This window comes from Cottoperca gobio, chromosome 13 (genome assembly GCF_900634415.1).
Source record: "Cottoperca gobio chromosome 13, fCotGob3.1, whole genome shotgun sequence".
Classification (NCBI taxonomy): domain Eukaryota; kingdom Metazoa; phylum Chordata; class Actinopteri; order Perciformes; family Bovichtidae; genus Cottoperca; species Cottoperca gobio.
The window spans coordinates 15,162,972-15,190,144 of NC_041367.1; the positions used below are offsets into that span (position 1 = coordinate 15,162,972).

The 27,173-nt window shown below is 40.8% G+C and overlaps 2 protein-coding genes across 3 annotated transcripts in view; both read right to left on the reverse strand.

The window, feature by feature from the left end:
• Positions 1 to 7,968, reverse strand: part of traf4a (tnf receptor-associated factor 4a) — a 35,531-nt gene extending 27,563 nt beyond the window's left edge. For both annotated transcript variants that reach the window (XR_003833326.1, XM_029446967.1), the window contains exon 1: positions 7,422 to 7,968. Coding sequence is in view for 1 of the 2 variants with exons in the window: in XM_029446967.1 (XP_029302827.1) it covers positions 7,422 to 7,564 (143 nt within the window). In the remaining variant the exon portion in view is untranslated. The remainder of the gene's footprint in view (positions 1 to 7,421) is intronic.
• A 264-nt stretch (positions 7,969 to 8,232) lies between these two features.
• nek8 (NIMA-related kinase 8) lies at positions 8,233 to 22,820 on the reverse strand. Its single transcript, XM_029446382.1, has 15 exons — positions 22,740 to 22,820; positions 21,684 to 21,889; positions 20,946 to 21,178; positions 20,722 to 20,853; positions 20,405 to 20,613; positions 20,223 to 20,302; positions 19,944 to 20,128; positions 19,140 to 19,287; positions 18,742 to 18,818; positions 17,820 to 17,937; positions 17,535 to 17,685; positions 16,863 to 17,026; positions 13,718 to 13,870; positions 12,218 to 12,376; positions 8,233 to 10,751 (listed from the first exon to the last, which is right to left on the reverse strand). The coding sequence occupies exons 1-15, from the start codon at positions 22,784 to 22,786 to the stop codon at positions 10,723 to 10,725; spliced, it is 2,091 nt and encodes a 696-aa protein (XP_029302242.1). The 5' UTR covers positions 22,787 to 22,820; the 3' UTR covers positions 8,233 to 10,722.
• Positions 22,821 to 27,173: the final 4,353 nt, after the last annotated feature.

A 27,173-nucleotide genomic window follows, 5' to 3' on the forward strand; every position in this document is an offset into this window, starting at 1 on the left:
ACATCTCAATGAGATGCCCCTCCATCTTCTGAGAGTCACAAGTGCCTCGTTGCCGTTTCTTTACATTCGAACAGCTGTCACAATACGAGTCTCACAATAACATCTTTTCTGGACCTCTGCAGCTGTGTGAAATGGTCAGGGCACTTTCTCTCAGCGATGTCATCGTCACAGCTGCATATCTAAAGCCTCTCAGCTTCCGCCCAAGAGAGTCGCCGCAAAATGACCTTATCCTGAAACAGGCCGGCTTACATCTGTCTGTTTGTCTGTCTGTCTCTGGGGTGTCGGAGCTCTGTGGAAATGCTTCAAATGACAAGAGTAGGGGTATTAAGTTAAGCAAGTTTCCTCTGCAAATGTCTTTTTTCTCCATGAAAGCCACAATAGTCCTTTGATTAAAAAAAGCCAATCCTTATTGTGGTGTTTGTTTTCATTACTTCAAACCGTAGTGGGGAAGTTTACAGGCGAATCAGAGCTGTAATAGTCTACCTTCTCTGGAGTTTACGCAAAGTGAGAGTACATTAAACCAAAAACTGCAGTTTTAGTTAATTTGTGTATTGCTAGCCTTTCTAAACATGGGTAATTGCTGGCTTTCCAATGTCAACATCCATTTCCTAACACCCATAAAATACTGTGATTTAGGGTCATTTCCTGTTGTCTGTTTGGAAATCATTCTCAGGCTTTCCTTTTCAGCTTGAGTGCAATGTGCATCACTGTTCATACTTGAGCTGACACTAAATGTAACCCTAACCTGAACTCATTATTCATCACAGATTAATCATTTTGGTCATTATTTTAAGCAAATATGTCAATGGTTTCTAGTCTTTGCTGCTTTTCTCTGTTTTACATTTGGATTTTAGACAATTTATTCGACAAAAGAATAATAGTCATTTTATAAACTATTTTAAAACATTTTATAGACAAAATTATTAAGAAAATACAGTTATTTGCAGATAAATGAGTAAAGAAAAGAACTGTTAGCTGCAGCTGTGGTTCAAAATGCCTATACTGAAAAAGTCCAGGTTTTAAACATGCCTTTGCTTCAGGAACTCTATTTCTAATTCGGGAAGTAATAAGTTTGGAGCAGCAGCCGTAAACATACATGTTAATCTTTAAAGATCAGTGACATATAAGCATTAGTCTCAAAGTCCATGAGTGAGATGACGTGTAATGTTTCGGAACATTCAGTTGCTACAATAAGAGAAACGAGTAGGCGGCACAACTTCACTGATGTTTGTCTCTTCACTTAACAGGTACGGCACATCATGGAGGTGTAGGTGCAGTTAGGCAGAGTACTGACTGTTCTTTTCCGAGACAAATGTGGCCGTATCTCTTCTCCTAGTGAGTGTCTCTTTCTATGCATTGATGTGTTAAAGTTTACTGGGCTGTTTCCAGCTCTGTCACCCCAAGTCCATCAGCTGACAGCAGCCTCAGTGCACAGCTCTAAGAGGCCTTCACAGACCCCAAAGTGCAGAGCGGAGGCCTGAGGGCTTTCACTCAACTAAACACAACATCTCTCTGTGTGTGGAAGTTCACTGACCATCGTTGTCGTCAAAGACAGGATGGGACAACAGAGTACCCCACACCAAAAACAAATCTCCGGATCTGGACCCAGGATGCCTGCGCAGCCTTCGGACACCTGCGGGGGACTGTGAATGTCTCTGTGATGGAACTGAGGGACGGGGAGGGTAATGAACACACAGTCATTCATCAGCCATCCATGGCACTGCTCCCATTCAGATACAGATACCCACTGAGACACAAAGCCCCAGCTGCCTCAAGTGGCAGACTTGCACACAACATTGGGCACAAATGCAACACAGCTCCATTTAGCCCTTTAAGAAACGCCCAAAGTGCCTCTCTATACATCCCTCTGCACGGCTGCACGCACAATGGACAGAAGTGGATTCATCGTGTGTTTAAAAAGGAGAGAAATAACCTCGATTACCACATGTTGACGGAGCCAAACGCCTTTCAGATCTGGCATTTGATTTTTATGGTACTACTTTCTAACAAGTCACACTTTATGAAGTGTTTTAATGGTAAATAAATCACCTTCTTAAGCTTTATAGATCAGTTATTAATCTAAATAACCTTCGGGTTGCTAGGTTGTGAAAGGTGTTTATCCTCCACCAGGACACTTTTAAGCTCTGTACATTTTGAGTAACTACTTTCTTGTCAAGAGTTAGATGAGAAGATTGACACCACTCTCATGTCTGTATGTTATTATGAAGCTACAGCTAAGCATGAAGACTGGAAACAGATTTGTTGAGAGGGAAAGAAATCGTTAGTTTAAGCTCTGATTGATTGATTTATGAACCATTAATAAAGCCATTAGATAGACCTTATAAACCCGTCATAAGAGGTCACTCATCGTGAAGTGGTGTTTCTTCCACTAAACTCTGCCCACACATTGATATAAGACAGACAGTTGCTGCTGAAAGAAGAGTAAAAGCGTCTGTTACAATGTTGGTGGTTGTGCATCAGGGCACTCAGACTATAAAAGCGTGGGAGAGTGAGGATCACCTATATGAGGAGAGAGAGAAACTGTGCTACAGCGGATGTGTCAAAGTTAAAATGAATCACGGCCCATTCCACACAAAAAAAACGAAAAAAAAAAAAAAAACACTCCCCTGGCTTTTGGACAGTGAATAATCGAGTTGTGAAAAAATTCTCATAGCCCACTTTGGAGTTCCTCGTGACTCTGGGTAAGTCAGCAGTTGCAGCTCTAGACGACTGTGTGGAAGAAGAAGCTCCCGAGCCGAACAAACCAATTACACCCCTGGCAAGGCCGTGGCACAGCACTGCATCATCCCCACAGACACACCGCTGTCACATTGCATGGCATTACTGTGGCTCAGTACGCCCAGGACTGATGAGCCATGAGGCCTGGCATGTGTGAGGGCTACTTAGCCCCCACACAGTGAAGAAAACTGTGTTACATACCATTAAGTGTTAATTCTCCTTTATTAAAGAGGCAGTGTTGCTAAAACAAAGGCCTGCCCGGGTCAGCATGCACTCAATTGTTGAAGCATGTGACTCATGGCCTTTGATTGCGGTGAGTGTTAAAGCTGCAGGGCTGGGGTTCTTTTTACCCCATGACTCTCCCTCGGCGCTGGGTCAGCCTCCAGGACTGTCAAGTATTTAAACATTCCTCCCGGCGCGGAAACACAGGCCATTAGCATCACATGCTAACATGCCTATGAACACACACCAGCACTTCATGGCGCTGACACATGGGAAAGGAGAACAATTCATGCATTTATTTTGACAACCTTTGAAGTGAAAGTGCAAGATTAACCCTTTTATCGGCTAAGACTTTAACATTGATAAGCACACTAAAATGTGGTCGTAAGCAGATACAAGTGTTTATTAAAGTCAACAACTAACTTTTAAAAAATAACTTAGAACTGGTGAACTGTAGGCTGGTGTATAAATAGATAATAAATGATAATATAGTAATACATGCGTTTAATAATATAAAACATGTCTTCATAGGAGAAGATACTTTAATAAACACTTACAATGTCCTTGTATCTGCGTATAGTCACATTATAGTGTTTATAAAGACATACTTTATATTATAAGAACCTTTATTAATGACTCATTACCAGTTATAACTGCAGACTTGATTACAACTCTGTACATTAATTATCACTTAAATGTCCTTATATCTGCTTAAAACTACATTATTAAGTGTTTCTAAGACTTATTTTACATATTATTATTACCTTTATTAATGACTTATTGACCTTTATAACGGCAGACTTGATGATTTGGACTCTTAATTAAAAACGTATTAACTATAACTCATCTTGGGAAGTTGAGGCCGGTGTGTAAACAGCTGATAAAGAATGAGAACAGAGTAAAACACAGTTGTAATAATATAAAATATGTCTTCATAGGAGATTTTATAATTGTGGATATACAGGTATACATAAATAAACAATGATATCTGCTTCAGTGTATTAACTACATTCTAGTGTGTTATTTGTTTATGTTTATAAATGCTTGATATGTGTAGTTAAAGTAAAGAGTTGCCGATAAGGTAATATGAGGACTATTTGTTGTGAAAGGATGATTAACACTGATGAAATGCCATGCAGTAGCATTCTTGTGTGTTGCAACAGGGCAGCGAGCTCCGCTGACGCCGAGGCAGCTGTCAGGGTGAAAGTGGGCAGAGTCGGCTGGCAAGCCCAGACTGGATGTTACACAGCCTTCCATAATTACAGCAAAAGGATCAACCTAGTTGCACAACAGGCAAAGCATTAGCTAACTACTGTCTGTCAGTCTCAATAAACTTGAACTCTCCTCACAAAAAGATGCGCGCGCTCGACGGCCAAGAGAGCTGGAAGTGGACTCAACTGGCATACTTTGTTAATTAAAGAGGTGACAAGGCAGCTTTGCTTCTGCTTGTCAGAGTTCATGAAGGCGAAAGAGCAGCGGAAAAACTATTTACGGTTGATTTAAATGTTTATTTAAGCTTTATTTTAATGGAGAAGTGGACCAGGAGCTCTTATTTAAAGGAACAGCTGAAACAACTTCTTTAGACTTAACTAATGGCCTAATTAATGGGTAATGAATCATTTACAAATGCTTTATAAATAAGTTATAAGCCATTATAAGAACAGCGTTTGAGTTGCCAGGTTGTAAAAAATCTCATTGACTTGTGTTTTTCCTTTCCATTTTGTAATAAGTCATTAATAAAAAGTTGTAATCATCAAATATACAGTTGTAAGTGTTAATTAGTTGTAAATAAATGTCTGTAGTGGTCAAACGACCTCACCAGTCAAAGGGAGTTTTCAAAACCTGGCAACTCAAAAAGATGATTTATAACAATGTATAGTGATACAATAAGTTACGAGCTATAACGCCTTTAAGAAGGGTGCTTTATTATAAAGTTGTATTGTTGAACTTATAGCAGATGTGTGCCGTGTATAACTGTATAAAGGTGTACCATCTCACAGATGTTGCTCCAGCTGTTGCATCTTTATGCAGGTCAGACTGGGAGGAATCATTTATTCACATCTGCGCTGACATCCCGACCATACAGTTACTCAACGAAAAACTTTCACAAGTCGGGAAACTTTTGTAACATTCAGTCAGTCTGTGGGAGTATGAAAAGAACGTAAACTGGAGGACGAAGACGGAGGCGGGCAGGATGAGGCAGACAAAGCGCCGGGCCAAACTCATTGATCAGCAGGGAACACTCTTCCTCCCTCGCTGTTTTTGTTCATCTGAGTTTCTGCTTTTCACCCAGATGCAATTTGCTGCTGTCTAGTAAGCATGAGGAGGCTTCCTGATGACTCAAGGTGCACGACAAAGCGCCTCGTGCATTCACATCTCCACCTCCCTCCTGCCAACTAAGCAGACTGTTTTTCCTCACATAAGAAGCATAAAAAGTTTATATTTCACGATTAGATTTCATAGTCTATTCGTCTATTCTCGAAGAGAGAGTTGTTTACAAATAAGTTGTATTTGCTTGTGAGTTTCCCTCAGGGTGCCGTCAAGTTTCATCAAGTAAAACTGAAGACGTTTTAAGAGGTTTTTTCAGTGCTGGTTATAATTTAATAACAGAAATTGAAATAAAACGGCAGACCAATCACATCGAGTTCTCACTAGAAACACAGACACAAGTGTTTTTATGAGCTGCAACACTGACTTTAACAATTAAAATTCGATATTTAACTATTTTAGAGAGCTTTAACTTCTCCACACAGTTTCTTGAACAGAAATGAGCAAACAGCTCCCTTAGTTTCTGTTTTGTCTTCCTCTCTTTATCTTTCCAAACACATCACTGAAGCTCGGATATGATTCGCGCAACATGTCAACATTGATGTTCATCTTCAACACAAGAGCTGCTCTTCTATATCAGCGGGATATGACTCAATAATAAAATAAAAAACATCAGTATGGTTGCTCACTATGGTGAGTGAATAAAGAATATACACTCTGATTCACAACATATGAATGAAAGAATAAAGTTTTTATAATTGTGTCACGCCTGTCAACTTGCACAAGAAACAATAAACTCATATAAGACAGATGCAGAAGAAGAAAGCTAACTTAAATACATTTCACAATCAAATCCTCAGACTTTTATTGCCTTAGTCAATAAAATGTCAGAAAATAGTGAGAAAACATCCATCGCAGTGTATGTACCCTCTCAAATCCTCTTAGTTTGTACCAGAGATGAAACATTAGCTTTGTTATTTGATTTGCAGTTTTTTTCCACTCTCTTTTATATGATCGGACACTTTGAGTAAGTCAGACAAAACGAGACGTTTGAAGACGTCTTAGGCTCTGGGAAACAAAATAACATATCGATTAATCGAGATAATACTCAATTGATCATTTAAAAAAAAAAATCATTAGTTGCAGCCCCAGTTTGTACTGCACAAAAAAAACAAGACTCACTTTCCACTTCACCCAAAACACACAATCTGTTTTCCTCCTGAATATTTAGGAATCCGCCTGAAGAACCAAACTAGTATTCAACTGTGCAACTAAAGATCTTTGGTGATTTGCGAGTAAATTGTGGGTTGATATTATTGGCTTCCTTTTAATGATAATTTTTGTACAGGGAAGTCCACCTTAAATTAAAACAAAGACTTCCTTTCTACCAGTCTTAACACAGGCTTCAATGATGAGGAGATTAGGAGGTGGGGGGTGTCTGTCAGACTGCTGACCTCAGAGTGAAAGGTCCCTTAGTGGCCCCCTGACTGTCACCAATGAAGGAATCTGTCTAATCCTGGACTCAGGGCAGACTCCCCAACACACACGCACGCGCACGCGCGCACACACACACAGTCTCAGCCACCCTGGGGGCAAAAACACAGACAGGATGGGGAGGCAGGGGCCCTCTTCGGGACACAAACACCCCAACATGCAAAAAGACTTCACCCAAAATATTGAACACGGGGAAAATATCAAATCTGCTAAAAACATGCACACTAAAAAATTATTTGTATCATTGTAAGCCTCGTTTTTTTGACCCACTCACTGGATGATGTAGGCTAACGACACAAAAATAAAAAAAACCCTCCTTTGAGCAGAACAATGACAAAATCCTCTACCTGCCCTACAAAAGCACCTGCATGACTGATCCAAAACAAAAAGCTGCTCAGTCATGTTCTTATGTTGACACAGTGGCTCATAAATGCATTAAATCAGTGCAGAGCAGACCCGCAACCAAAAAAGGAGGGGAGTTCAATGCATTTGCTGTTTACCAGGCCCCACGTACTGTAATCAATGTGCAAATAGCATATGAAATATTAAAACGTAAAACCCTGCTGAGGAAAGGTGAGCAGGACACACCTACACATCCTTTATTTACTGTTGCTCGACCGAAACTAGACAAAGCTGTGCTGTAGTCTCCAGTATCGCGTGCAGAGAGGTGGGTCTCTCACAAACACAACACACCGTACCTTAGAAATTCTTGCAGACAGGTGTCACAGAACCGATGTCCACAGGTAGACACTTGGACCGGCTCCCGCATCGCCTTGCTGCAGAGCGGACACTGGAACCGTCTCTTTGGCTTTTCCAGAAACTTGTAATCAAACCCGGGCATCGCTACAGGTTCCGTGGCTATTTCTCGGCCTTCAGCTGCAGGTTAAAAAGGTATAAATGTCCTCTTTTGATCCTCCGTTAACTCCCCCCTCCCCCTGAAAACGGGGCTATTTAGCTGCACTGCCGTTTAAGCCGATGAGGGGTTCATATCACGTCCCTTCCGCCACCGAGCGATCGGGCTTTTAAGGAGGCGAGTCCTCCCCGGTTTTTCCTCCTGCAGCCCGGCGACTGATGGCAACAAAAGAGCAACACAAGCGTCCAGGAAACGCTGCAGAAACGATCACAGATTCGTCCTGATAGCCCTCTCCGTGCACGTTTACAGCTCAGGGTTAATGTGTGGCCCTCTCCTCCTCCTCAGTGGATGCAGTACTGACAGCAGACTGAGCACAATGCATAACCCCTCCGTCTGTTTAGGTGCACCGAGGCCCGCCTCCTCCTCCACGCAGGAGGAGTCAAGAAGCTGAGACACTCTGTTCACACCATTTTATCCCTCTTATCTCTCTTCATGGAGCTTTAATAGGAGCTTTTGTGTGGCTGCTAATCACATACATTGTTTGTTTTCCATTCACATGTTTTTAATATGTATTTATTTTTGTCAGATATATACCTTAAGAAGTGAACACACACACTGGTCCTGGCTTTGGAAATATTAAATATGTATAGCCATTATTAGTAAAGTCAGAAGTGAAGGAGGGTTTTGTTGTTAATATTTAAGTCAAATTAATATTAAAACATTTTAATGTCCAATTGACCTAATATAGAAGCCTACAGCACAGTCACAGGCGACAAGTGCCCTCTGGTGGTGGAGCAGACACACACAATGAATAATATTGGGGGTTATTCTATGCATTTTAGGTTAAAATGTTGCTTTTATACATGATAAAAATAGAACCTGGCTTACATTGTTACACTCATAAAAAAAACTGTACATGATTTTATAACAGTAGAAAAAAAAGAGCACATCCACATATTTAGATCATTCTTCACCTGCGGTATTGCCCCTGGATTACATCATCATTACATCATCATACAAGACAACAATGTCGACGATCCATGTCCTCACAAAAGGTGTCAACACTTCTTAAATAAGGCATAATTACTTCAAAAACCTAATTACATTTCGACAAATAGGTGATTTCTCATTAGAATCTTAATAAATAACACTGGGAGAAAAAAACAGCATATTAATATACAGTATAAATGTATTATATTGTAATAATAGTTAATCATAACCTTTTGACGCACGTGAGAATGAGGAGGACTGTGCAGGAAGAATAAAGGTAATCAGACTGTCACAGAGATACAGCTTTACACTGTAGGTTAGTTCATTATTTTAAGATGATGATGTATAACACGTTTTATTTTAAAGTCATCCGCCCAGTCATAATAAGGATGTTTCATTGTTTGTGTCCAGACATGCATTGGCAGCCATGAGAAACATTACATTATCTGAAATGTTTAAACTTGACTTAGTACTATTCATTTTGAAACGAACCATCTTCTCAAATAAAACATAAGATTAGTCACGGGTTGCATGTCTCATGCTGTTCAGAATGATATCTCAGATGCAGAAACCGACCGACACATGTGAGGATCTTTTCTTCTTTCGGTGTTTTATCGTGACAATAACAGCTTTAACGCTACAAAATGTAAATATAAAAACACCCTGCAAATAGTTCTTGCTTACACATTTATTAATGCATGACTTATTATAATCCAAATATAAAATATTGTCATCTTATCATTCAACATAATGAGTAATTTATTTAATATTTTGATGAAAACACTTATGTACTTTTACTTAGGTAAAATATGAAAAGAAGGATTTGTAACACAGTATTTATAGACTGTGGTATTGCCACTTTTAAGATCTGAGTATTTCTTCCAACACTTTGGCAGTTTTCTTTACTCAACAGTCTTAGGTCATCTTATAAATACAGGTTACACAGTATATACCATCTCATTTGAAATATAAAGCACATTTCCATGAGTTACAACAACAAATATTCCACAAAGAACAAAGGTTGTGTCTGAAATCACTCCTTATTTACTGTCCACCATTTTCTGTGAGCATCCAAAGTGTCTAAGAGTGACATTTACACTCTCTGTAGTGCCCTCAAAGACTCCTACCATGGAACAAAAACCATGATGTCCACAGATATGAGCAGCGTATGATCCTTACTGTTAACCTTGTTTGAATTTTTTGCATTTGTATGTTTTTTAAATATTTTTATATTGCACTCTGTGCTGCACAACTATTTCCCTCGGGATGATAAAAGTTCTATCTTATCTTACACTACTTTCTGCCAACAATCCCACAATGCAATCTGCCACTTTTAATAGATGTTAAAGATGAAGAAAAAAGTAAGTGAATAATTTGTATCCAACGACAGCCACCGGCAGAGTAGTGAACGAGGGAGTGATTTCGGACACATGAAGTCTTAAAGACGTTGATCAGTTGAACCCTGAACAACTCGTCGTTATCTGGATTGAGCGCTGCTGTTGAGTTACAAATGTATTGGAGGAATAATCCAATAAAGCACAATGTGAGCGCTGACGATGTGACTGAGGTCAATGTGTTTGGTTCATTCGACTGATGACACTCAAGTGGCTGTCATTCTTCTCGTTTCTTTGCATCGTGTAATCTTATTCATCAGTGGCTTAAAGGAGCTCAAACCAGTTTGACTTTTACTGGCCTTTATCATGCTAACTCTGCCCGTGAGAGAGGACAATAGCTCTCCACATGAAAGCTGCCTAATGACTTCCTGTAATCCATCTTCAGTAACAGTGTTGCAACATTCTTATAACTAACCTGTTGTGAGATACACCTGCTGCAAAACACACACACACACACACACACACACACACACACACACACACACACACACACACACACACACACAGATTTTGAGCATTTCTTTGTGCCCTGCTGCATGATATCAAACCGCCGAATGAAACAAACAGGAGAGAGAAAAAACTGGATAGAGAGGAAGACCAAGTGAGAATCTGAGGCCGCAGCTGCAGTGTGAAAGGGAATCTTTCAAATGCAGCACAGATGGGCCTCTGGGAGGAGTTATATTCAGAGGAAGCTTCACCTCATGCCACGGCTGGGCTTCAGGACAACCGCTGAGTGGGTGTGGGTTCGTTTTTAGGACAAAATCATCTAGGGACAGGTTCCTCAAGCAAAGCTGAAACAAGAGGCAAGAAGGGCAAAGGGTGAAACATCAGTAAGAGCTGAAAGACTAGTCGATTCATAGATTAGTTGATTGACACAAAATGAGTTGGCATCTACTTCAGTCATTTTTTAACAAAAAGACAAAAAAGAAGGAGGATGTGCTTTTGAATATCAACTGAATATCAACTGAATATCAACTGAATATCTTTTGGACTGAAAACATAGAATTTGAAGATGCCACCTTGGGGGAAAATAATATAATAATAATAATAATAATAATAATAATAATAATAATAATAATAATAATAATAATAATAATAATAATAATAATATAATAATAATAATAATAATAATAATAATAATAATAATAAACTAAGAGTTTTAGTTTCCGATAACATACTTAATAAATATCTGGTATACAAGAAGGCAGATTTCAAGATTTGTTTTGGACTCAAATCAGCTTCACCACCAAACTATGAATTTGTTGGTTTGTTAATAGGCTTTAAATAAGCCACGCCCACAGAGGACTCAGTAAGTCAAATAGTAGAAAGAGAATCAAACAGTTTTTGGTTTCTATTGTGTCTTTGTTCCCCCAAAACATATAACTTGTAATCCCTGTCCATTCCCGATATAGTATGTGTTCAATTCTTTAATACAATCAAGGTATATACATACTGTTGCTTGTTCCTGTAATCTTTAGGTATATACTATGCGTGAAAACATACATCAACCCTGTTCTAATGAGCTGTATTTATATCAGTTTCTGGTCCGATCAATCAGTATCAGAGACCCTGCTAATGACCTCTGTGAGTCCATGTTGGTCTCTACGTCCTTGTCACATGGTCAACGAAACATTTAAACAGCAGCCGTGTAGCCTGTAGCGAGGATTACCAACATCTCTGTTACTTATTAAACTGTGGTGCAGTTTAATCTTCTCTAAATCTGCAGCTATTTTCAATTTGGAGTGTAGAGGGACTTAATCCCACCTTCAGTTCAGTTTTTATTACAATCTGTGGCTTTTGCACCGTCACTGTTGAGACAGACAGGGACAAATTGCTGTTTTCTAGTCCTCTCAGTAAGAAATCTATGTGCATGTCATTAATACCAATCAATAGCCACATTGCAACATTGGGCTGAGTTATTACTTTTAGCATGCAGATAGAAAGGCTCTGATCAAGTGTAGCTGAAAGGAACTAGTATGTTAATGTAAACAAAGTGCCTGGGACTGGAGATGCTTAAAGACTTAATGCCTGTATCGCACAGGGCTATACTCATGTCTTTAGCCTTAGAGCTTTAAAACTTACAAATGAGTCCTTTCACAATTCTTCATAAACACGCATCTCTGTCGACGTTATCAAGAGAGGCTTGTCTCAAATTCAACCTGTCTTTCATCTGGGGATTAGCACTCTCTCAGTTACATTTCACCACCATCCCAACATCTCAGTGTTTGTTAACAAAGGCTAATAAGCGAAATATTACGTTTCACTGCCAGCAGAGTGTTGCCATGACAACAAGCCACTGATGTCACCGTGAAAGGGTGACTTTCGTCGAGCTGCACCGCCTTCGGTATCCCAGAATCCTCCTCTTTTCTTCCGAGGCGGCCGCGGGCCCCCTTCCCCCAGGTGTACACCTCCCCATCTGTGGAGAGCAGGAGGAGAAGGAGCTGGTCACCGTTTCTCAGGATGCATTAATCCACATAAATCTGCCTCTCCTACGGTGGCAGCATAAGCTTTTGTTAAAGCGGAACAAAGATTTCCCTTTACAAAGAAAAACCTACAGGCCTGGTGGGCACTGCTGGCTTTCTCCTCGGGGAGCCAATCGCTGGCACAATATGACATTTTACCCTTTTACCATCAACACACACACACACACACACACACACACACACACACACACACACACACACACACACACACACACACACACACACACACACACACACACACACACACACACACACACATCTCTTAACGCATGTGATTAAAGAACCAGACCGATAGTTTTCTATGTTCAGCCCATTAGTTAAAAACGCTGTATAGTTTACATTACTGCTAACCATTTTTCCAAACCATACAATATGTTCCGTGTAACCATTAAACTTTCAGTTAATTTCAGTTTGACATGAAAATAAACTTGCAGAAACTTGAAACTTGTTTGAGTAACAAAATCCATTACAGTGAACATTTAATCAGCTGTTTTTAAGTTAAAGCTACACTGTGTGGTCACACAGTTGCTCACAGGGACTGTTTGAAACTGGGTGACTCTCATTAAAATCCTCCTCTTTTCCTCCAAAGCCGCTCAGAGCTGAGATGAATCCTGTTCTGTTTACTTGTGCAACTCCTACTCATTCATATATTTTTTTAAGTGAGGGATTAACAATGAGGGAAAGAGTTTCTCCCTTTTCTTTAATGCTTTCTTTTGTGCACAAGTGCTTGTTGGAAACTCTGCAATCCCAAATCAGCTGCAGAACAGCAACCATTTTAATGCAAAATAACTTATGTGTGTGCCTATTATTTGTCTTCTGGGTAAAATGACCAGACAATATACATAGCTCCTGTATGAAAGGCTTTTAAGTTAAGATTGTTTAGTTTCAGACATCAGGGTTTTCTTGAATCCATCAACAAAAAGAGTTTCCAAATCAGTCCCAGTATGCAGCAGTGATAAGAAAACACATTTCTTCAACAACCTACAATATTTACTGTCGCCTCGATTTCTACCGCACCATGCGAGCACATTTCGACAGGTGTATTTTAGTCTGAGTGCAGCTTATGGTCTGTGTGCTTGATATATATCTCCATGACTCTCGTGTTAGCTTTGTTGCACCTGGTATTGCAGGATAAATGACACTTGTAATGTTCTTATTAGTTTAAGTAATCCTGTGACCTCGCATATGCCACAGCCTTCAACCTGTGAAGGTGAAGGTGAAGGCCTTTAAAAACCGAGACAGTCAAAATATCACATTTAGTTACTTATACTCACCAGATCCGATAGCCAAGGTGAAAGCGTCTCCACAGGCAGCCATGCTGATGCCCTGCAGCCCGGGCACCGGGTAGGGAACACGGCTGCTACGACGGGAACTACAGCCCATCTGACCATGCTGGTTGCTGCCAAATGTAAAACACTGACCTCTTTCTGAAAAATGTGGGTGGAAGAAAAAAAAACCTGAGAGCTGTGTTGTCTGGAGCCTAGTGCTCCTGGTAGGGTCTCCCAAGGCAAATTGGTCTCAGGTCAGGCGCCAGACTAAGAATGGTTCAAAAACGACTTCATGAAAGAAAGGGAAAGGAAAGGAGAGACCCTGCCCGGAGGAAGCCCGGGGCCCCCGTCTGGAGCCAGGCCCAGAGGGAGGGCCCGACAGCGCAGGCCGAAGAAGCTACATGGTGCCTCCCATCCATCCATCCATCCTGTGGGCCCACCACTCATGGGAAAAAACGCTGGGGTCGGGTGCGCTGTCACACGGGTGGCAGTGATGGTCAGGGACCTCGACGGACCAGACCCGGGCAGCAGAGGCTGGCTCTGGGGACGTGGAACGTCACCTCTCTGTGGGGGAAGGAGCCGGAACTAGTGCGGGAGGTGGATCGCTACCAGTTGGATCTGGTGGGGCTTACCTCCACGCACAGTCTTGGCTCTGGAACCGTACTCCTGGATAGGGGTTGGACTCTATTCTTCTCCGGAGTTGCCCAAGGTGTGAGGCGTCGGGCCGGGGTGGGGATACTCACTAGCCCCCGGCTGAGCGCCGCTACGTTGGAGTTTATCCCGGTGGACGAGAGGGTCGCCTCCCTACGCCTTCGGGTTATGGGGGGGAAAACTCTGACTGTTGTTTGTGCCTATGCCCCAAACCGCAGTTCTGAGTATTCGGCCTTCTTGGAGACCCTGAATGGAGCCCTGAAGGGGGCTCCAGTAGGGGACTCCGTAGTCTTGCTGGGAGACTTCAACGCACACGTGGGAAACGATGGAGACACCTGGAGAGGCGTGATTGGGAGGAAGGGCCTCCCTGATCTAAACCCGAACGGTCGTTTGTTGTTGGACTTCTGTGCTAGTCACGGAATGGCCATAACAAACACCATGTTTGAACATAAGGATGCTCATAAGTGCACGTGGTACCAGAGCACACTAGGCCAAAGGTCAATGATCGATTTCGTAATCGTATCATCTGATCTGAGGCCGCATGTTTTGGACACTCGGGTGAAGAGAGGGGCGGAGCTGTCGACTGATCACCATCTGGTGGTGAGTTGGATCAAGGGGTGGGGGAAGACTCTGGACAGACCTGGTAAACCCAAACGGGTAGTGCGGGTGAACTGGGAACGTCTGGAGGAAGCCCCTGTCCTGGGGATCTTTAACTCAAGCTGTGTACAGCAAGGGTGGAACCCTGCTGACTTCAACTGAGAAGGTTATCGGCCGCTGGAAGGAGCACTTTGAGGAACTCCTGAATCCGACTAACAAGCCCTCTATGGTTGAGGCAGAGCTGGAAGCTGATGGGGGATCATCGTCAATTTCCCTGATGGAAGTCACTGAGGTTGGCAGACCGGGGTGGTGGTTCCCCTATTTAAAAAGGGGGACCAGAGAGTGTGTGCCAACTACAGGGGTATCACACTTCTCAGCCTCCCTGGTAAAGTCTACTCCAAGGTACTGGAAAGGAGGGTTCGGCCGGTAGTTGAACCTCTGATTGAAGAGGAACAATGCGGATTCCGTCCTGGTCGTGGAACAACAGACCAACTCTTTACTCTTGCAAGGATCCTGGAAGGGGCCTGGGAGTACGCCCATCCGGTCTACATGTGTTTTGTGGATCTGGAGAAGGCGTATGACCGGGTCCCCCGGGTGATACTGTGGGAGGTGCTGCGGGAATATGGGGTGAGGGGGTCACTTTTGAGGGCCATCCAATCCCTGTACGCCCAAAGCGAGAGTTGTGTCCGGATACTCGGCAGTAAGTCGGACTCATTTCCAGTGAATGTTGGCCTCCGCCAGGGCTGCGCTTTATCACCAATCCTGTTTGTGATTTTCATGGATAGGATATCAAGGCGTAGTCGTGGAGGAGAGGGGTTGCAGTTCGGTGACCTGAGGATCTCATCGCTGCTCTTTGCAGACGATGTGGTCCTTATGGCATCATCGGTCTGTGACCTTCAACAGTCACTGGATCGGTTCGCAGCCGAGTGTGCAGCGATTGGGATGAGGATCAGCACCTCCAAATCTGAGGCCATGGCTCTCAGCAGGAAACCGGTGGATTGCCTACTCCGGGTAGGGAATGAGCCATTACCCCAAGTGAAGGAGTTCAAGTACCTCGGGGTCTTGTTCGCGAGTGAGGGGACAATGGAGCGAGAGATTGGCCGGAGAATCGAAGCAGCGGGGGCGGTATTACAGTCACTTTACCGCAGCTGAGCCAGAAGGCAAAGCTCTCAATATACCGGTCGATCTTCGTTCCTACCCTCACCTATGGTCATGAAGGCTGGGTCATGACCGAAAGAACGAGATCACGGGTACAAGCGGCCGAAATGGGTTTTCTCAGACGGGTGGCTGGCGTCTCCCTTAGAGATAGGGTGAGAAGCTCAACCATCCGTGAGAGACTCGGAGTAGAGCCGCTGCTCCTTTACGTTGAAAGGAGCCAGTTGAGGTGGTTCGGGCATCTAGTAAGGATGCCACCTGGGTACCTCCCTAGGGAGGTGTTCCAGGCACGTCCAGCTGGGAGGAGACCCCGGGGAAGACCCAGGACTCGGTGGAGAGATTATATCTCCTCACTGGCCTGGGAACGCCTCAGGATCCCCCAGTCGGAGCTGGAGGATGTGGCCCGGAGAAGGGAAGATTGGGGTTCCTTACTGGAGCTGCTGCCCCCGCGACCCGATCCCGGATAAGCGGTAGACGATGGATGGATGGACATTTTAATTTATTTTTAGCACTTTAACTTTACTGAAGATGTTGAACATGCTGGGATCTTTCAAAGCAGTGTTTCACTCAATCTGCTGGTGCGAGAACCTAGAAAACTAGTTTGGCTAGCGCTAAATGAAACAGTGATCTTCTCTTTTATATATATATATATATATATATTATTACAGAGGCAATCACTCAGAGATGTATTATTCCAAAGTCTGATTCAAAAATGTCATTTGATAGATTTATACTTGGAATATTTTACCTGTAACAGCAACAGAATGTGCTGTCCCAATGTCAATGTGAACAATCTTCTCGCTGTTGAGTGGGGCTGATTGGATAGGAGTGTAAGAATTGACTTCTTCCACCTGATTCGAGGGATTTGATTCCTCTCCAGCTGTTATGTTATCCAGCCCAAGCTTGTTGAACCTGACCATAACACAATCAAGGTACTTGAACAGAGAGAGGAATAGAGAAAACTGCATTCAATATATTCTTTTAAACCACTCCTTTAATACAGAATGCATGTTTATCACAAAACCCACTAATAGTGTTTATTCCTGTTTCCTCATCTGCCGCATGTAGCTGCTGAGTCGCATGTACCTGAACAACCACTCAAACACGGATCAATATCCAAAAGCTCTCTGACAGAGATGTCATTAACAATGACAGCAAAGTGTTTGTCATTTTAGGAGAATGCTGTCTCACAGGTTGTGCACCAGGAAAGTATCTCTGTGGTTCGTATCTTTTAATCTATCATCACCCCATGCACACAAACAAGTTGGCATACATTTATATATATTCATACAGTGGCTATGTCTTCTCATTAAATGCAAAATGAGATGTTTCACCGCTGATCATTAGCTCATGTCAGTCACTGACATGTTTATTGAGGCTAATGGTCATAGTTTAGGCCAGAAAAATATAGAGTAATTACCTGTTGCTTCCACAGGCCACAATGCTGTGCTGGGTGCTGCTAATCATGGAGCAGTCGACTCCACACATCACTCTCTGGGCTTCAAATTCCACAGGTAAACACACCTGCTGTGGAGCGTTGTGGGTGTCTTGGGTGCCTAGCCCAAGGCGACCTTCCAGACAGAGGAACAGAGAGCGAACAATCAGGCTGTGTGCTGAGATAATGCTGTCATAAATCAGTACAATCAAACACCAAAAGATGGATACTAAGATAGATTTTAAAACAACCGGTTAATTTACTATATACCGTTGTCTCCTCTTCCCCAGGCAAAGACTTCTCTCTCATTGGTCACAGCGAGTACGTGGGAAGCACCACACGACACCTGAACCAGCTCGTAGCCGAGGAGTGCTTCAACTATCTTGGGCTGAGTACAAAAACAGAGAGAATGTCGTCATTGTCATGTTTAAATTACAGATCTATAGTTGCCCAGTCTAGGTATACCCAGGTATACAATACAACTGCAACATTCGATTCAAGTCAGGGATCTTTGTTGCAATTATTCTCTCTCTCCCATTCTTTTTTTAGAATTTCCTCGTATTGTTTTGACAGGAAATGCACATGATAGCACTTTAACAATATTTAGTAGAGTCATCTTCTTCATAAGCACATACAGTATGAAGCAAACATCCACAACTTTGTAAGACACATGCACGTACAGTATTAATGTGCATTGTATGGGAATAACACAGGTGTTGATGCTTTGAATTGAATGGGATTCAGATGTGACTTTGAATCACAAGTACGGACTAGATGTGTTTACATAGTGATATACACTCAGTTGTCGGTTTATTAGGTACACAAGCTCAAACAAATCTATTAGTGTAATACAACAGTCATTATTAACCATATGAAGGTTATAATGTTCAGTTTTTGTTAAAACCCTTTTAAGATAGGCGTTGATTCAACTTTAAGATTTGGATGATATAGTTGGTGGTGCTGTTTAACTGTATTGCAATATACTGAGAGGTCTGTCTAATATGTAGCCTGATTTATATAAATAAGGTGAACACAATATTAGAAACACCAGTGTAATTTATTGTAGTAGACTGCATTAGTTTTAGTTTAGTGTATTTAATAAACTGGCGACTGAGTCATACATACATACATACATACATACATACATATAATATAATATGAGCATATTTTCCTATGAATGATGGACACGTACCTGTGTTACATCATTGAAGTTACCGTGTCCTAGACAGCCATTGCTCCCACTTCCAAATGTCATGACAATGCCCCTGTCTGCAAATTGAAAATAAAAAGAAGGGATTAAAGACACTAGTTGATGAGTGGAGGTGTGTTCTTATTTAGACCAACACAATGCTTCTAATCCTCATCTAGGAAACGCTAATCTGTGTCACTACAGTGCAAAGTGATGAAAGAGAGGCCACTGAGCTGAGAGGAAGGGTCTTTAATCCTGTGTTATCTGCTTTGCAATACTGGGCAGACTGACAACAGCCTCCTAAAGAGAATAACCATTGATTTCCTTTAACAAAGCTCCCTGCTAAACCGACTGGGAACGGGTGTGATGTCTCTGATGGTTATGAAAAGCAGAACACCAACCTGTCATGCAGGTGGTAAAAAGATCGCCACAGGACACAGACTTGATGGTGACACCAGACTGACCCTCAAGGAAACGTGAAATGAACTGAGGCTGCATCTGCTCCACCACACCGGGCAGACCGGCCTCACCAGACCCCACTGATGGAGCCTGTGACAACAAAGGATTATTAGACTTAATGGGGCCAAAAGAGCGAGGATGTTGCTCTTTCCTGGAAAACATAAGCAGCAAAACATTTGAAAGGAAGAATCAACCCTTTGATACACCAACAGAAAACCATCAATATGTGATGTTCAATGCCTTCCAGCAGTTCTTTTATTATTAGGTACTCATATTTCCCAGCAAACCTTCATTTAACTTGAGGAAATCCAATCCTAAAACATGTTGTCTTCAGCAGATTGGTAGTGACAGTTTGCACTAAAGCAACTGCTTGTGTAGAATTTGCTATCTCTGCCTCTTCAACACTGTATTTACCTCTAATGTTACCGTTGAGTCTACAAAGAAGCTCTCTGAGGGGCTTGACTCCAAAACCACATTTGTACCATTGATATTTTTGATAGAAAACAAAAACAACTAATTACAATTGAAAAACGCTAAACTGTGTTTGGCTAGTCATCTGTAAGAGTGAGAAAAAATACATCGTACATCAACAGGTTGACCCAGGAGTGCAGAGTAGCTGTTGGTCACAGTGGGTCAGTGGGTCACAGTGGGTCAGGGAGGATTCTTCCTCTAAAATGCGTTACTTCAGGACATTATAAGAGCAGCTTTGTAAGCAAGTCAAAAGAATGTTATTGGTTTGCACAGACCTCCCATGTAATCAGACGGCCAGACTTGGTCACCCCCATCTTCTGAGTGCGTCCCAGAGACACTTGAAGCACCTCTGTGTTGAGCATCGGCAGGCGGAGAGGCGCTGAGATTCCACTTCCCCACGTGTACACCGACGACAGCGGGAGGGAATGCACCTTCCCTGATCCAAAACCCACTGACCCATCTGTAAGAAATAACAATCAAATGTGTAACTTAAGTATTATGATCAACCCAATAAAGCTAGTTCTGTTGTCAAATAATGGTTTTATGTGTCTGACCTCTGGACCTGTTGGTAGGAACTCTCCCTCCTGGTCTACCGTGAGGACCAGTTTGCATATTAGACAGTGGTTTTTCAATCCTGGAACATGGAAGAAAGAACACAACGTGTAAGAAAATCTTAGCCTAAAATCATGTGCGTTAAAATGTCTGTGTAGTCATTAGTCATGCATTAAAGCAGTACCTGCGCATTTTGACATTGCCTATATCCGTGTAGAGATTAAGCAGGGGCCTGATGCATACGGGAAGAGCCATAATTTCATTGAGTTGAGGCCGTTTGGATGGATCCAGATTGAGCATATTGAGGATGAGCTGTCGGAGTTCTGGGCTGTACCGGTCTGAAATTGGAGCAAATGTTCCGCTCATGATCTTCAGAACAAGGGCGGGTAGATTCTGAAAGAAGTATTAAAAAAATGACATAAAAATCCCAGGAAGTGAATATACTTTGAAAGCTAATGTAGTATAACTTGAATAACTAAATAAATAAAATGCTTTTCGTACAGCAGCCTCAAAGGCTCTCTTAAGGCTCGCTAGCTCATAGAGCACACAACCCAAAGCCCAGATGTCACTCTTCTGGTTATACGGCTTTCCCTCACACAACTCTGGGGAGATGTAGCATGGGGTCCCGACTACCTGAAAAGTGAAAGAAATGTATTTGTGCTAGCACATGTAAGGATTCAACATAACAGGATATGTATGTTGCTGAAGTAATTACAGTTCCTCACAGTGTAAGCTTTGCTCTTGCTGACAAGAATTTTGGAGATGCCAAAATCACCGATTTTGACGATCATCTGGTGCTTGTCAAGAAGAATATTTTGTGTCTTAAGGTCTCTGTGCAAGATCAGCTTGTTGTGGACGTGGTACAGAGCAAGTAAGATCTGCACAAAGAAGTGAAGGATGGTGTCCTCGTCCAACAGAGAGTTGCAGCGCTTCTGTATGTAATCAGCCAGGGTTCCACCTGCATGAAGAAAACATCGGCAATAAGAGAATAAACAATAAAGATGACTTCTGTTCATTAAAACTGCAATCACTTAGAAATTGATCATGTTACTGGATTGAGTGAACAGCAGTGAGATGATGATATCAAAGCCAATAAGCAATGGATTTAACAAGCTTTAATTTGCAACAATTTGAATTTAGAAATTTAGTTTAATTCAGAAAGATTATCCAAACCTTTAGGCGCCATGACAGCAAAGGTTTGGTTTTTAATCTAAACACGAGAACAGCTAAAAGGGCCTCGTCTAAGGATCTGGGTCTTTTTTACATTACACCTTATAATATAACATTAAAGTAACCGGTTTACATTGTCCCTCAAAACACCACCACACAGACTGATACTAGATCTTGACATCATGGGAACAAGAAAAGGTATGGGGCCCTACAGCACTAAACCATGGGAGAAGTGAACCATTAGACAATGAACAAAAGGGGGATCATGTAATAAGATATTACAGTAAGCTTACCTGGTGCATACTCCATAGCTATCATGAGGGCTTTGTCTTCCAGGAAATTCTCATAGTACTCTATAATATTTGGATGGTTGAGCAGTTTCAGGACTTGACACTCATTCTGAGCAGACAGGCGTTCGTCCCGGGACATCTGCTCCACTGGGATCTCCTTCAGGATGACAAAGGCCCCGTCACCACGCCTACGGCACAGGTGAACAATCCTGACAGCGGAGGAAAATGAAGATAAGTTAGACATATATTTTGTTCCATGTACAAATTGGTAGTTTTGATAGTTTTATTGAGCATTGGCAGTAGTTTTAATAAAAGTTGATGAGTACGACAGTAAATAACGGGTGTAAAAGAACTTGTGTTCTTTACTTATGGATACCTATTTTTCCAAAAATGTTTTATACACTACAATTAATACAGAACTGCTGGACTGTACTGCACTTTAATGTTGTAAATGGTGTGACAAAGTGGAAATACTTAAGTAAATTACCAATGTACAGTACACTACCTGGTGGAATATACCTCTGCTGAATATATATTAATATGTTAGCGTTTTAATACATTGGAAAATGAGCAGAGTAGTCTGATAATGTTTAAGATTAATCTAGTTACGTTACAGTAGGCTATATTGTTTAGTGTAACTTTTCCATCAACTCTCTATCTTTAAATAACAACTGTGTCTTTCAAATGTGAAGTATATCCACTTTATTTAAAGTGACGTGAATGCTATAACTCAGTAACCACTAACCACCTAAATAAGTTAACAAGCTAGCCCCCACTAACTGTAGGCCTAATTTACAAACCTACAAAGTTTGCTTAACAATGAGAAACCAAGAGTGGCTTTGGCATTAGGATTACTCACACTGCTAGCTTTTTAAATAACCTCTTTCTTTCTTTTTTCGGTGCACATTTGACGGATCCCGTTACATTTTGGGGGAAAAACAGAGTTCTAGCTTTCTGAATTCACGCCTGACAACACCGTACTTTCTCACATACAGTTGGAATAAGAGACGTGTGTAACATAAAACAGCTACAAAGTGTAAATAAACTCAGAGAGTTTACCCGAAAGCTCCTCTTCCGACAACTTTGATTTTCTCATACTTCTCCATCGCTGCTCAGAAACGTTTCCGCCGTCTCCAGGCAACCCGTCCCCACTACAGCAAGCGACGAGGGACAAAAGAGGCGAAGGGGCAAACTCTACTGCAAAATACTTGCCACACTGAATGAAGCTCACCGAAGTTACAATAATGACTACTGTTGGGGGCACATACAGTGGCATAATGCATGTTTTAAATCACAGACAAAGACATTTTAGAGACACAAAAAGAGAGCAAGCCAACCATACTGGAAAAAGCAAATTCTAGACATAAATATACCACAGTTTGCAGTGTAGCATACTAGAATAAATAGAACAAGTAAAATAAACAGTAATGTTTAGATATGTATATACTAAGCTATAAACAGTGTGAACATTATTAACATATGCAGCAGTTGCAGTAGGCAAAATCATTGGTGCAGGTATACAATATGTACAGGCATGGCAATGATGAAATGGAGTATACACAATATAATCAGTATGGACAGTAGTATGAAAACACTTTATTTTAACACTGTAGTTACTGTACTGTAGACCTAATACTGTACGTTTTTGCAACAGTTTGACTTGTGATAGTAGGAAAAGCTCAGGTATTGCTAACATTACTAATGGAAAATCAGCAAAGAATAACAGAGAATACATTTTGAAAATATTTGCACTGTACATGATATAGAAAATATATCCTTTCTGAAAAGTGACTCAGTACTTTAAGGTTACAAACTGCTTTTGTTAAATTTGATAAGTACCATATCAAAATTGTCAGGAAACAAATTAACTGAAGTGAAAACTGAAATGAAGACAGTGAGACGGATGAGATTAGTGTAGTGTCTTGAGGACTTCAGATACCGTAGTCTTATATCCAGACGCCTGGTGATTATAAAGCACCTTTCCTTTGTCTGATATAGGCAGGAAGAGGGCTGCATGAGCACTGTTTCCCCTCTCTGCCACGATGGGGATAATAAATGCTTTGTGCTGTGACAAAGCCTGCTCTGTGTTGTGCTGAAGTACATACCTCCACTATTATCATCAATCTGAAATAATGATATATCACCACAAACAGTAATCTTCGTGTAATTTAACCTTTTCTCTACAATTTGCAGTTTTCTAAATGAAGTTAGGTGGAGGGAAGATAGGTGAGTATGGTTGCTTATTAAACAATAGTTGGCTCTTTCTCAGGGATATAATATCTCAACAAAGGAGCACCTAAAGGAGCCTTGCAGTATATGTGGCACTCCTCAGACCAGCTCAGTGACATATTTGGCCTTGTGCTGCTGTCTTCTATCAGACAGAGATCTGTCTCTCTATGCAACAGTCAGTGACCAGGAATGCATCGTGTAGGAGAGTGAAACTGATGCTAAACCCCAGGTATGAACCATTTATCTTTGGAGATTTCTCAAGACATGACAGGAAGTTGTGGGTGAGGTTGTTTCATCACAGCGATGCTTTCACCTTTCTCTCTTCTTTAAATCATAGGCCTTTTTCACACAAAACATTATGACATTTCACAAAAGCACAGGTGCTATTAATCAAATGAATGAGGGCTTAATCGTTAATGTTACTAGAAACACCTGTGTCTTTCCTACTACAAGTTTCTCTATATATTATACTGCATGTGTGCATAAATATGTGTGAACATATATATGTGTGGTACTTTATTACTAATTTGTTCTTCTTATGTACGTTTTTCAATGTTTATTTGATGTTTCTTGTTTGTTTTTTCTTGTTTTACAGCACATTTGTTTTTTGTTAAGCACCTTGTAATTGTGGATTTTGTGTAAATATAAATAAACTATAGCTAGTAAGTCAGCTTTACATAGTGCTTGATCAAAAAAAAATATTCTACTGTATTACAATTATTAATATTTTGGATGATTAGAGTTCTCACTATTACTATACTACTACTATAGCAGTTAAAACATGACAAATTGGGGGTGACGAACACAGTATGGACATAACACATTTTATTATTTAATTTATGTTAATAAAGAATTAAAGCATTTTTATAATATATATATATATATATATATATATATATATATATATATATATAAATAATTATATATATATAATAATTATATGTATATATATATATAAAATATTTTTTTTATATATATATATAATTTATAATTTTTCTACAACCTCCAGTGGAAAAGTGCCATTCTACTGCCAGAGAGGAAAACTGAATCTCCCTCTGACCAAGACAAATCTATTTTTGTTTGGCTATTTACGATGCACTGGCTGGAAATCAATTAACCCGAAGATTTTCTCTTTTTGCAGACTTACAGAGTTTCCACAGTAGCTGTTTCTCAATGGCCCTCAGGGGAAGAAAAATCACCCCGAGATCAATATGGTTCAGTGCTGAGCCAGGCACAAAGATTCTCAAACACATCTCACGATATTGGGAGACTTACTGAACAGCTCAACCTGAGTGTTACAACAACAGCAACTACTACAATATAAAACCTCTGGCATCCTTGCAGCTGTTTCTTTGAAAACCTGAAGCTGTGAGTAATTACAAGTTTCTGTGATACCAAAAGGCTCTCACACTAAAACAAAGTAACCATGGTGAGGCAACCAGGAAGCACTCAAAATGGGATTAAGTTACATTTATCTCTCTATCGCTCTGTGTCTTGCAACAGAGAGCCTTGTACTCGAGTGATATAAGTAGATAAATTATATGGTTCATGTTTCATGCTTCAAGTTTCATACTTGGAGCATTAGACCTATTGATTAGTCCAAGTCTTTTTCTCTCTCTTCTTCTTTCTCCTATTTCTGGACACATACATACACATGTGTAGCTGTTGAACTTGACTGTTTATGAATCACTGTATAAAATAAATTGCAGTCCTTTTGCATTGCATTTTATTTTTTGTGAGAGGTGGGTCTTCCTGGAGGTTTTTGGAGAGCGATGCCCCCGAGTGGTTTGATGAAGAACTGGGAGTCACTGAGCTGAAAAACAGAATCCGTCAGTATGAAACACTTGTTCTTCACGTGAGGTTGTGCTGCCATCTAGTGGTGGTATTTATACGGTAGCCTTTCCTCTGTATGATGCTTTCTGGATATAGGGGGCAGACTCGTGTCCTATTAACACTGTAGCTTCTTTTTATTTGACAGTAAAGAGTGAGCAGAGAGTTGACAGAAAACAGGAAATAACGGGAGGGATGGGGTTGATAACATACACCAAGATGGAAGAAGTACTCATATCTTGTAAAATTGGTAAAACTACAGTGTAAAAATACTGATACAAGTTAAAGTGCCTAAGTATAAGCATGAAAATATACTTAAAATATTGATTCTGCCCACAGAATAATGTATATTCTGTTATTGTATAAATAGTGTGCATTGTGTGTGCAGCTGGTAAAGTGGACTGTTCTTTTTAAATGTCTTATATTCTGTTGGGTAGAATTAATCCCAAAATAATACATTATATTTCTATATCATCATTTATTAGTTGATTTGTATTTTTCTTAAATGATCAGAATAGGTTATTAGTAACTAATTTGGTCAAATAGATACAGTGGAGTAAAAAGTGGAATGGAACTACATGGTAGCATACAATGCTAATAGTCAAGTAAAGTATGAGTACCTCAGAATTATAATTACACTATACATATAAGTACAATAATTGAGTAAATGTACTCAGTTATACTCCACGACTCATTCAACATACCCCTGGCCAGAATCGTACTGATAACTGTTCCTCAACCCCAAACATCAAAGCACATGTATTTATTATATGAATAATCAAAAACTATACAAACATTATCACATTGTGTGCCAAAAATATGCTAAAACCACAAATCCAGCTACCATAACAATAATGAAGTAATAGAGGAACAGTGGAAACGTAGCAAGTATATACAAACATAGATGTTATCAAAACAGGTATACAAATATACGACAAAAATAAGACTAGGATTAAAGGAATACATAAAGTTGTGAAAGATCTGAAAAACATTTAGCAGGTGAAGAAAAGTAAACTCCCCTTGTGTGGGTTTAACTTCAACACAGACAGCTGTGGTGCAGGTATAAATATGTGTGGAGGGTCTTAACTGTTCCTGATGAGTTTTACTCACTTATGCACTTCCTTTTCCCCCACCGGGCTGCAGAGAGGCCAGTTGTGGGGGATGAGAGCCACACTGTGTTTATGGAAAGAGTTATGGCTAAGGAAGGAGGGCGTTAGTTACATAGGCTGCCTGTCTAACAAAGCAGATTTGAGTTATGCTTGAATGTGTATGTTTATATTCGCAATCATATCTATATATAGAGTACTTACTGCTGTCACCAAATAAATGTAATCCTGTATTCAAACAGCATGTAATGTATTGAAGTCAATATCTTTATGCTAGGACTCACTATGAACTTTCCTAAAATATTATAAAGGTCCAAGTGAACTTTAT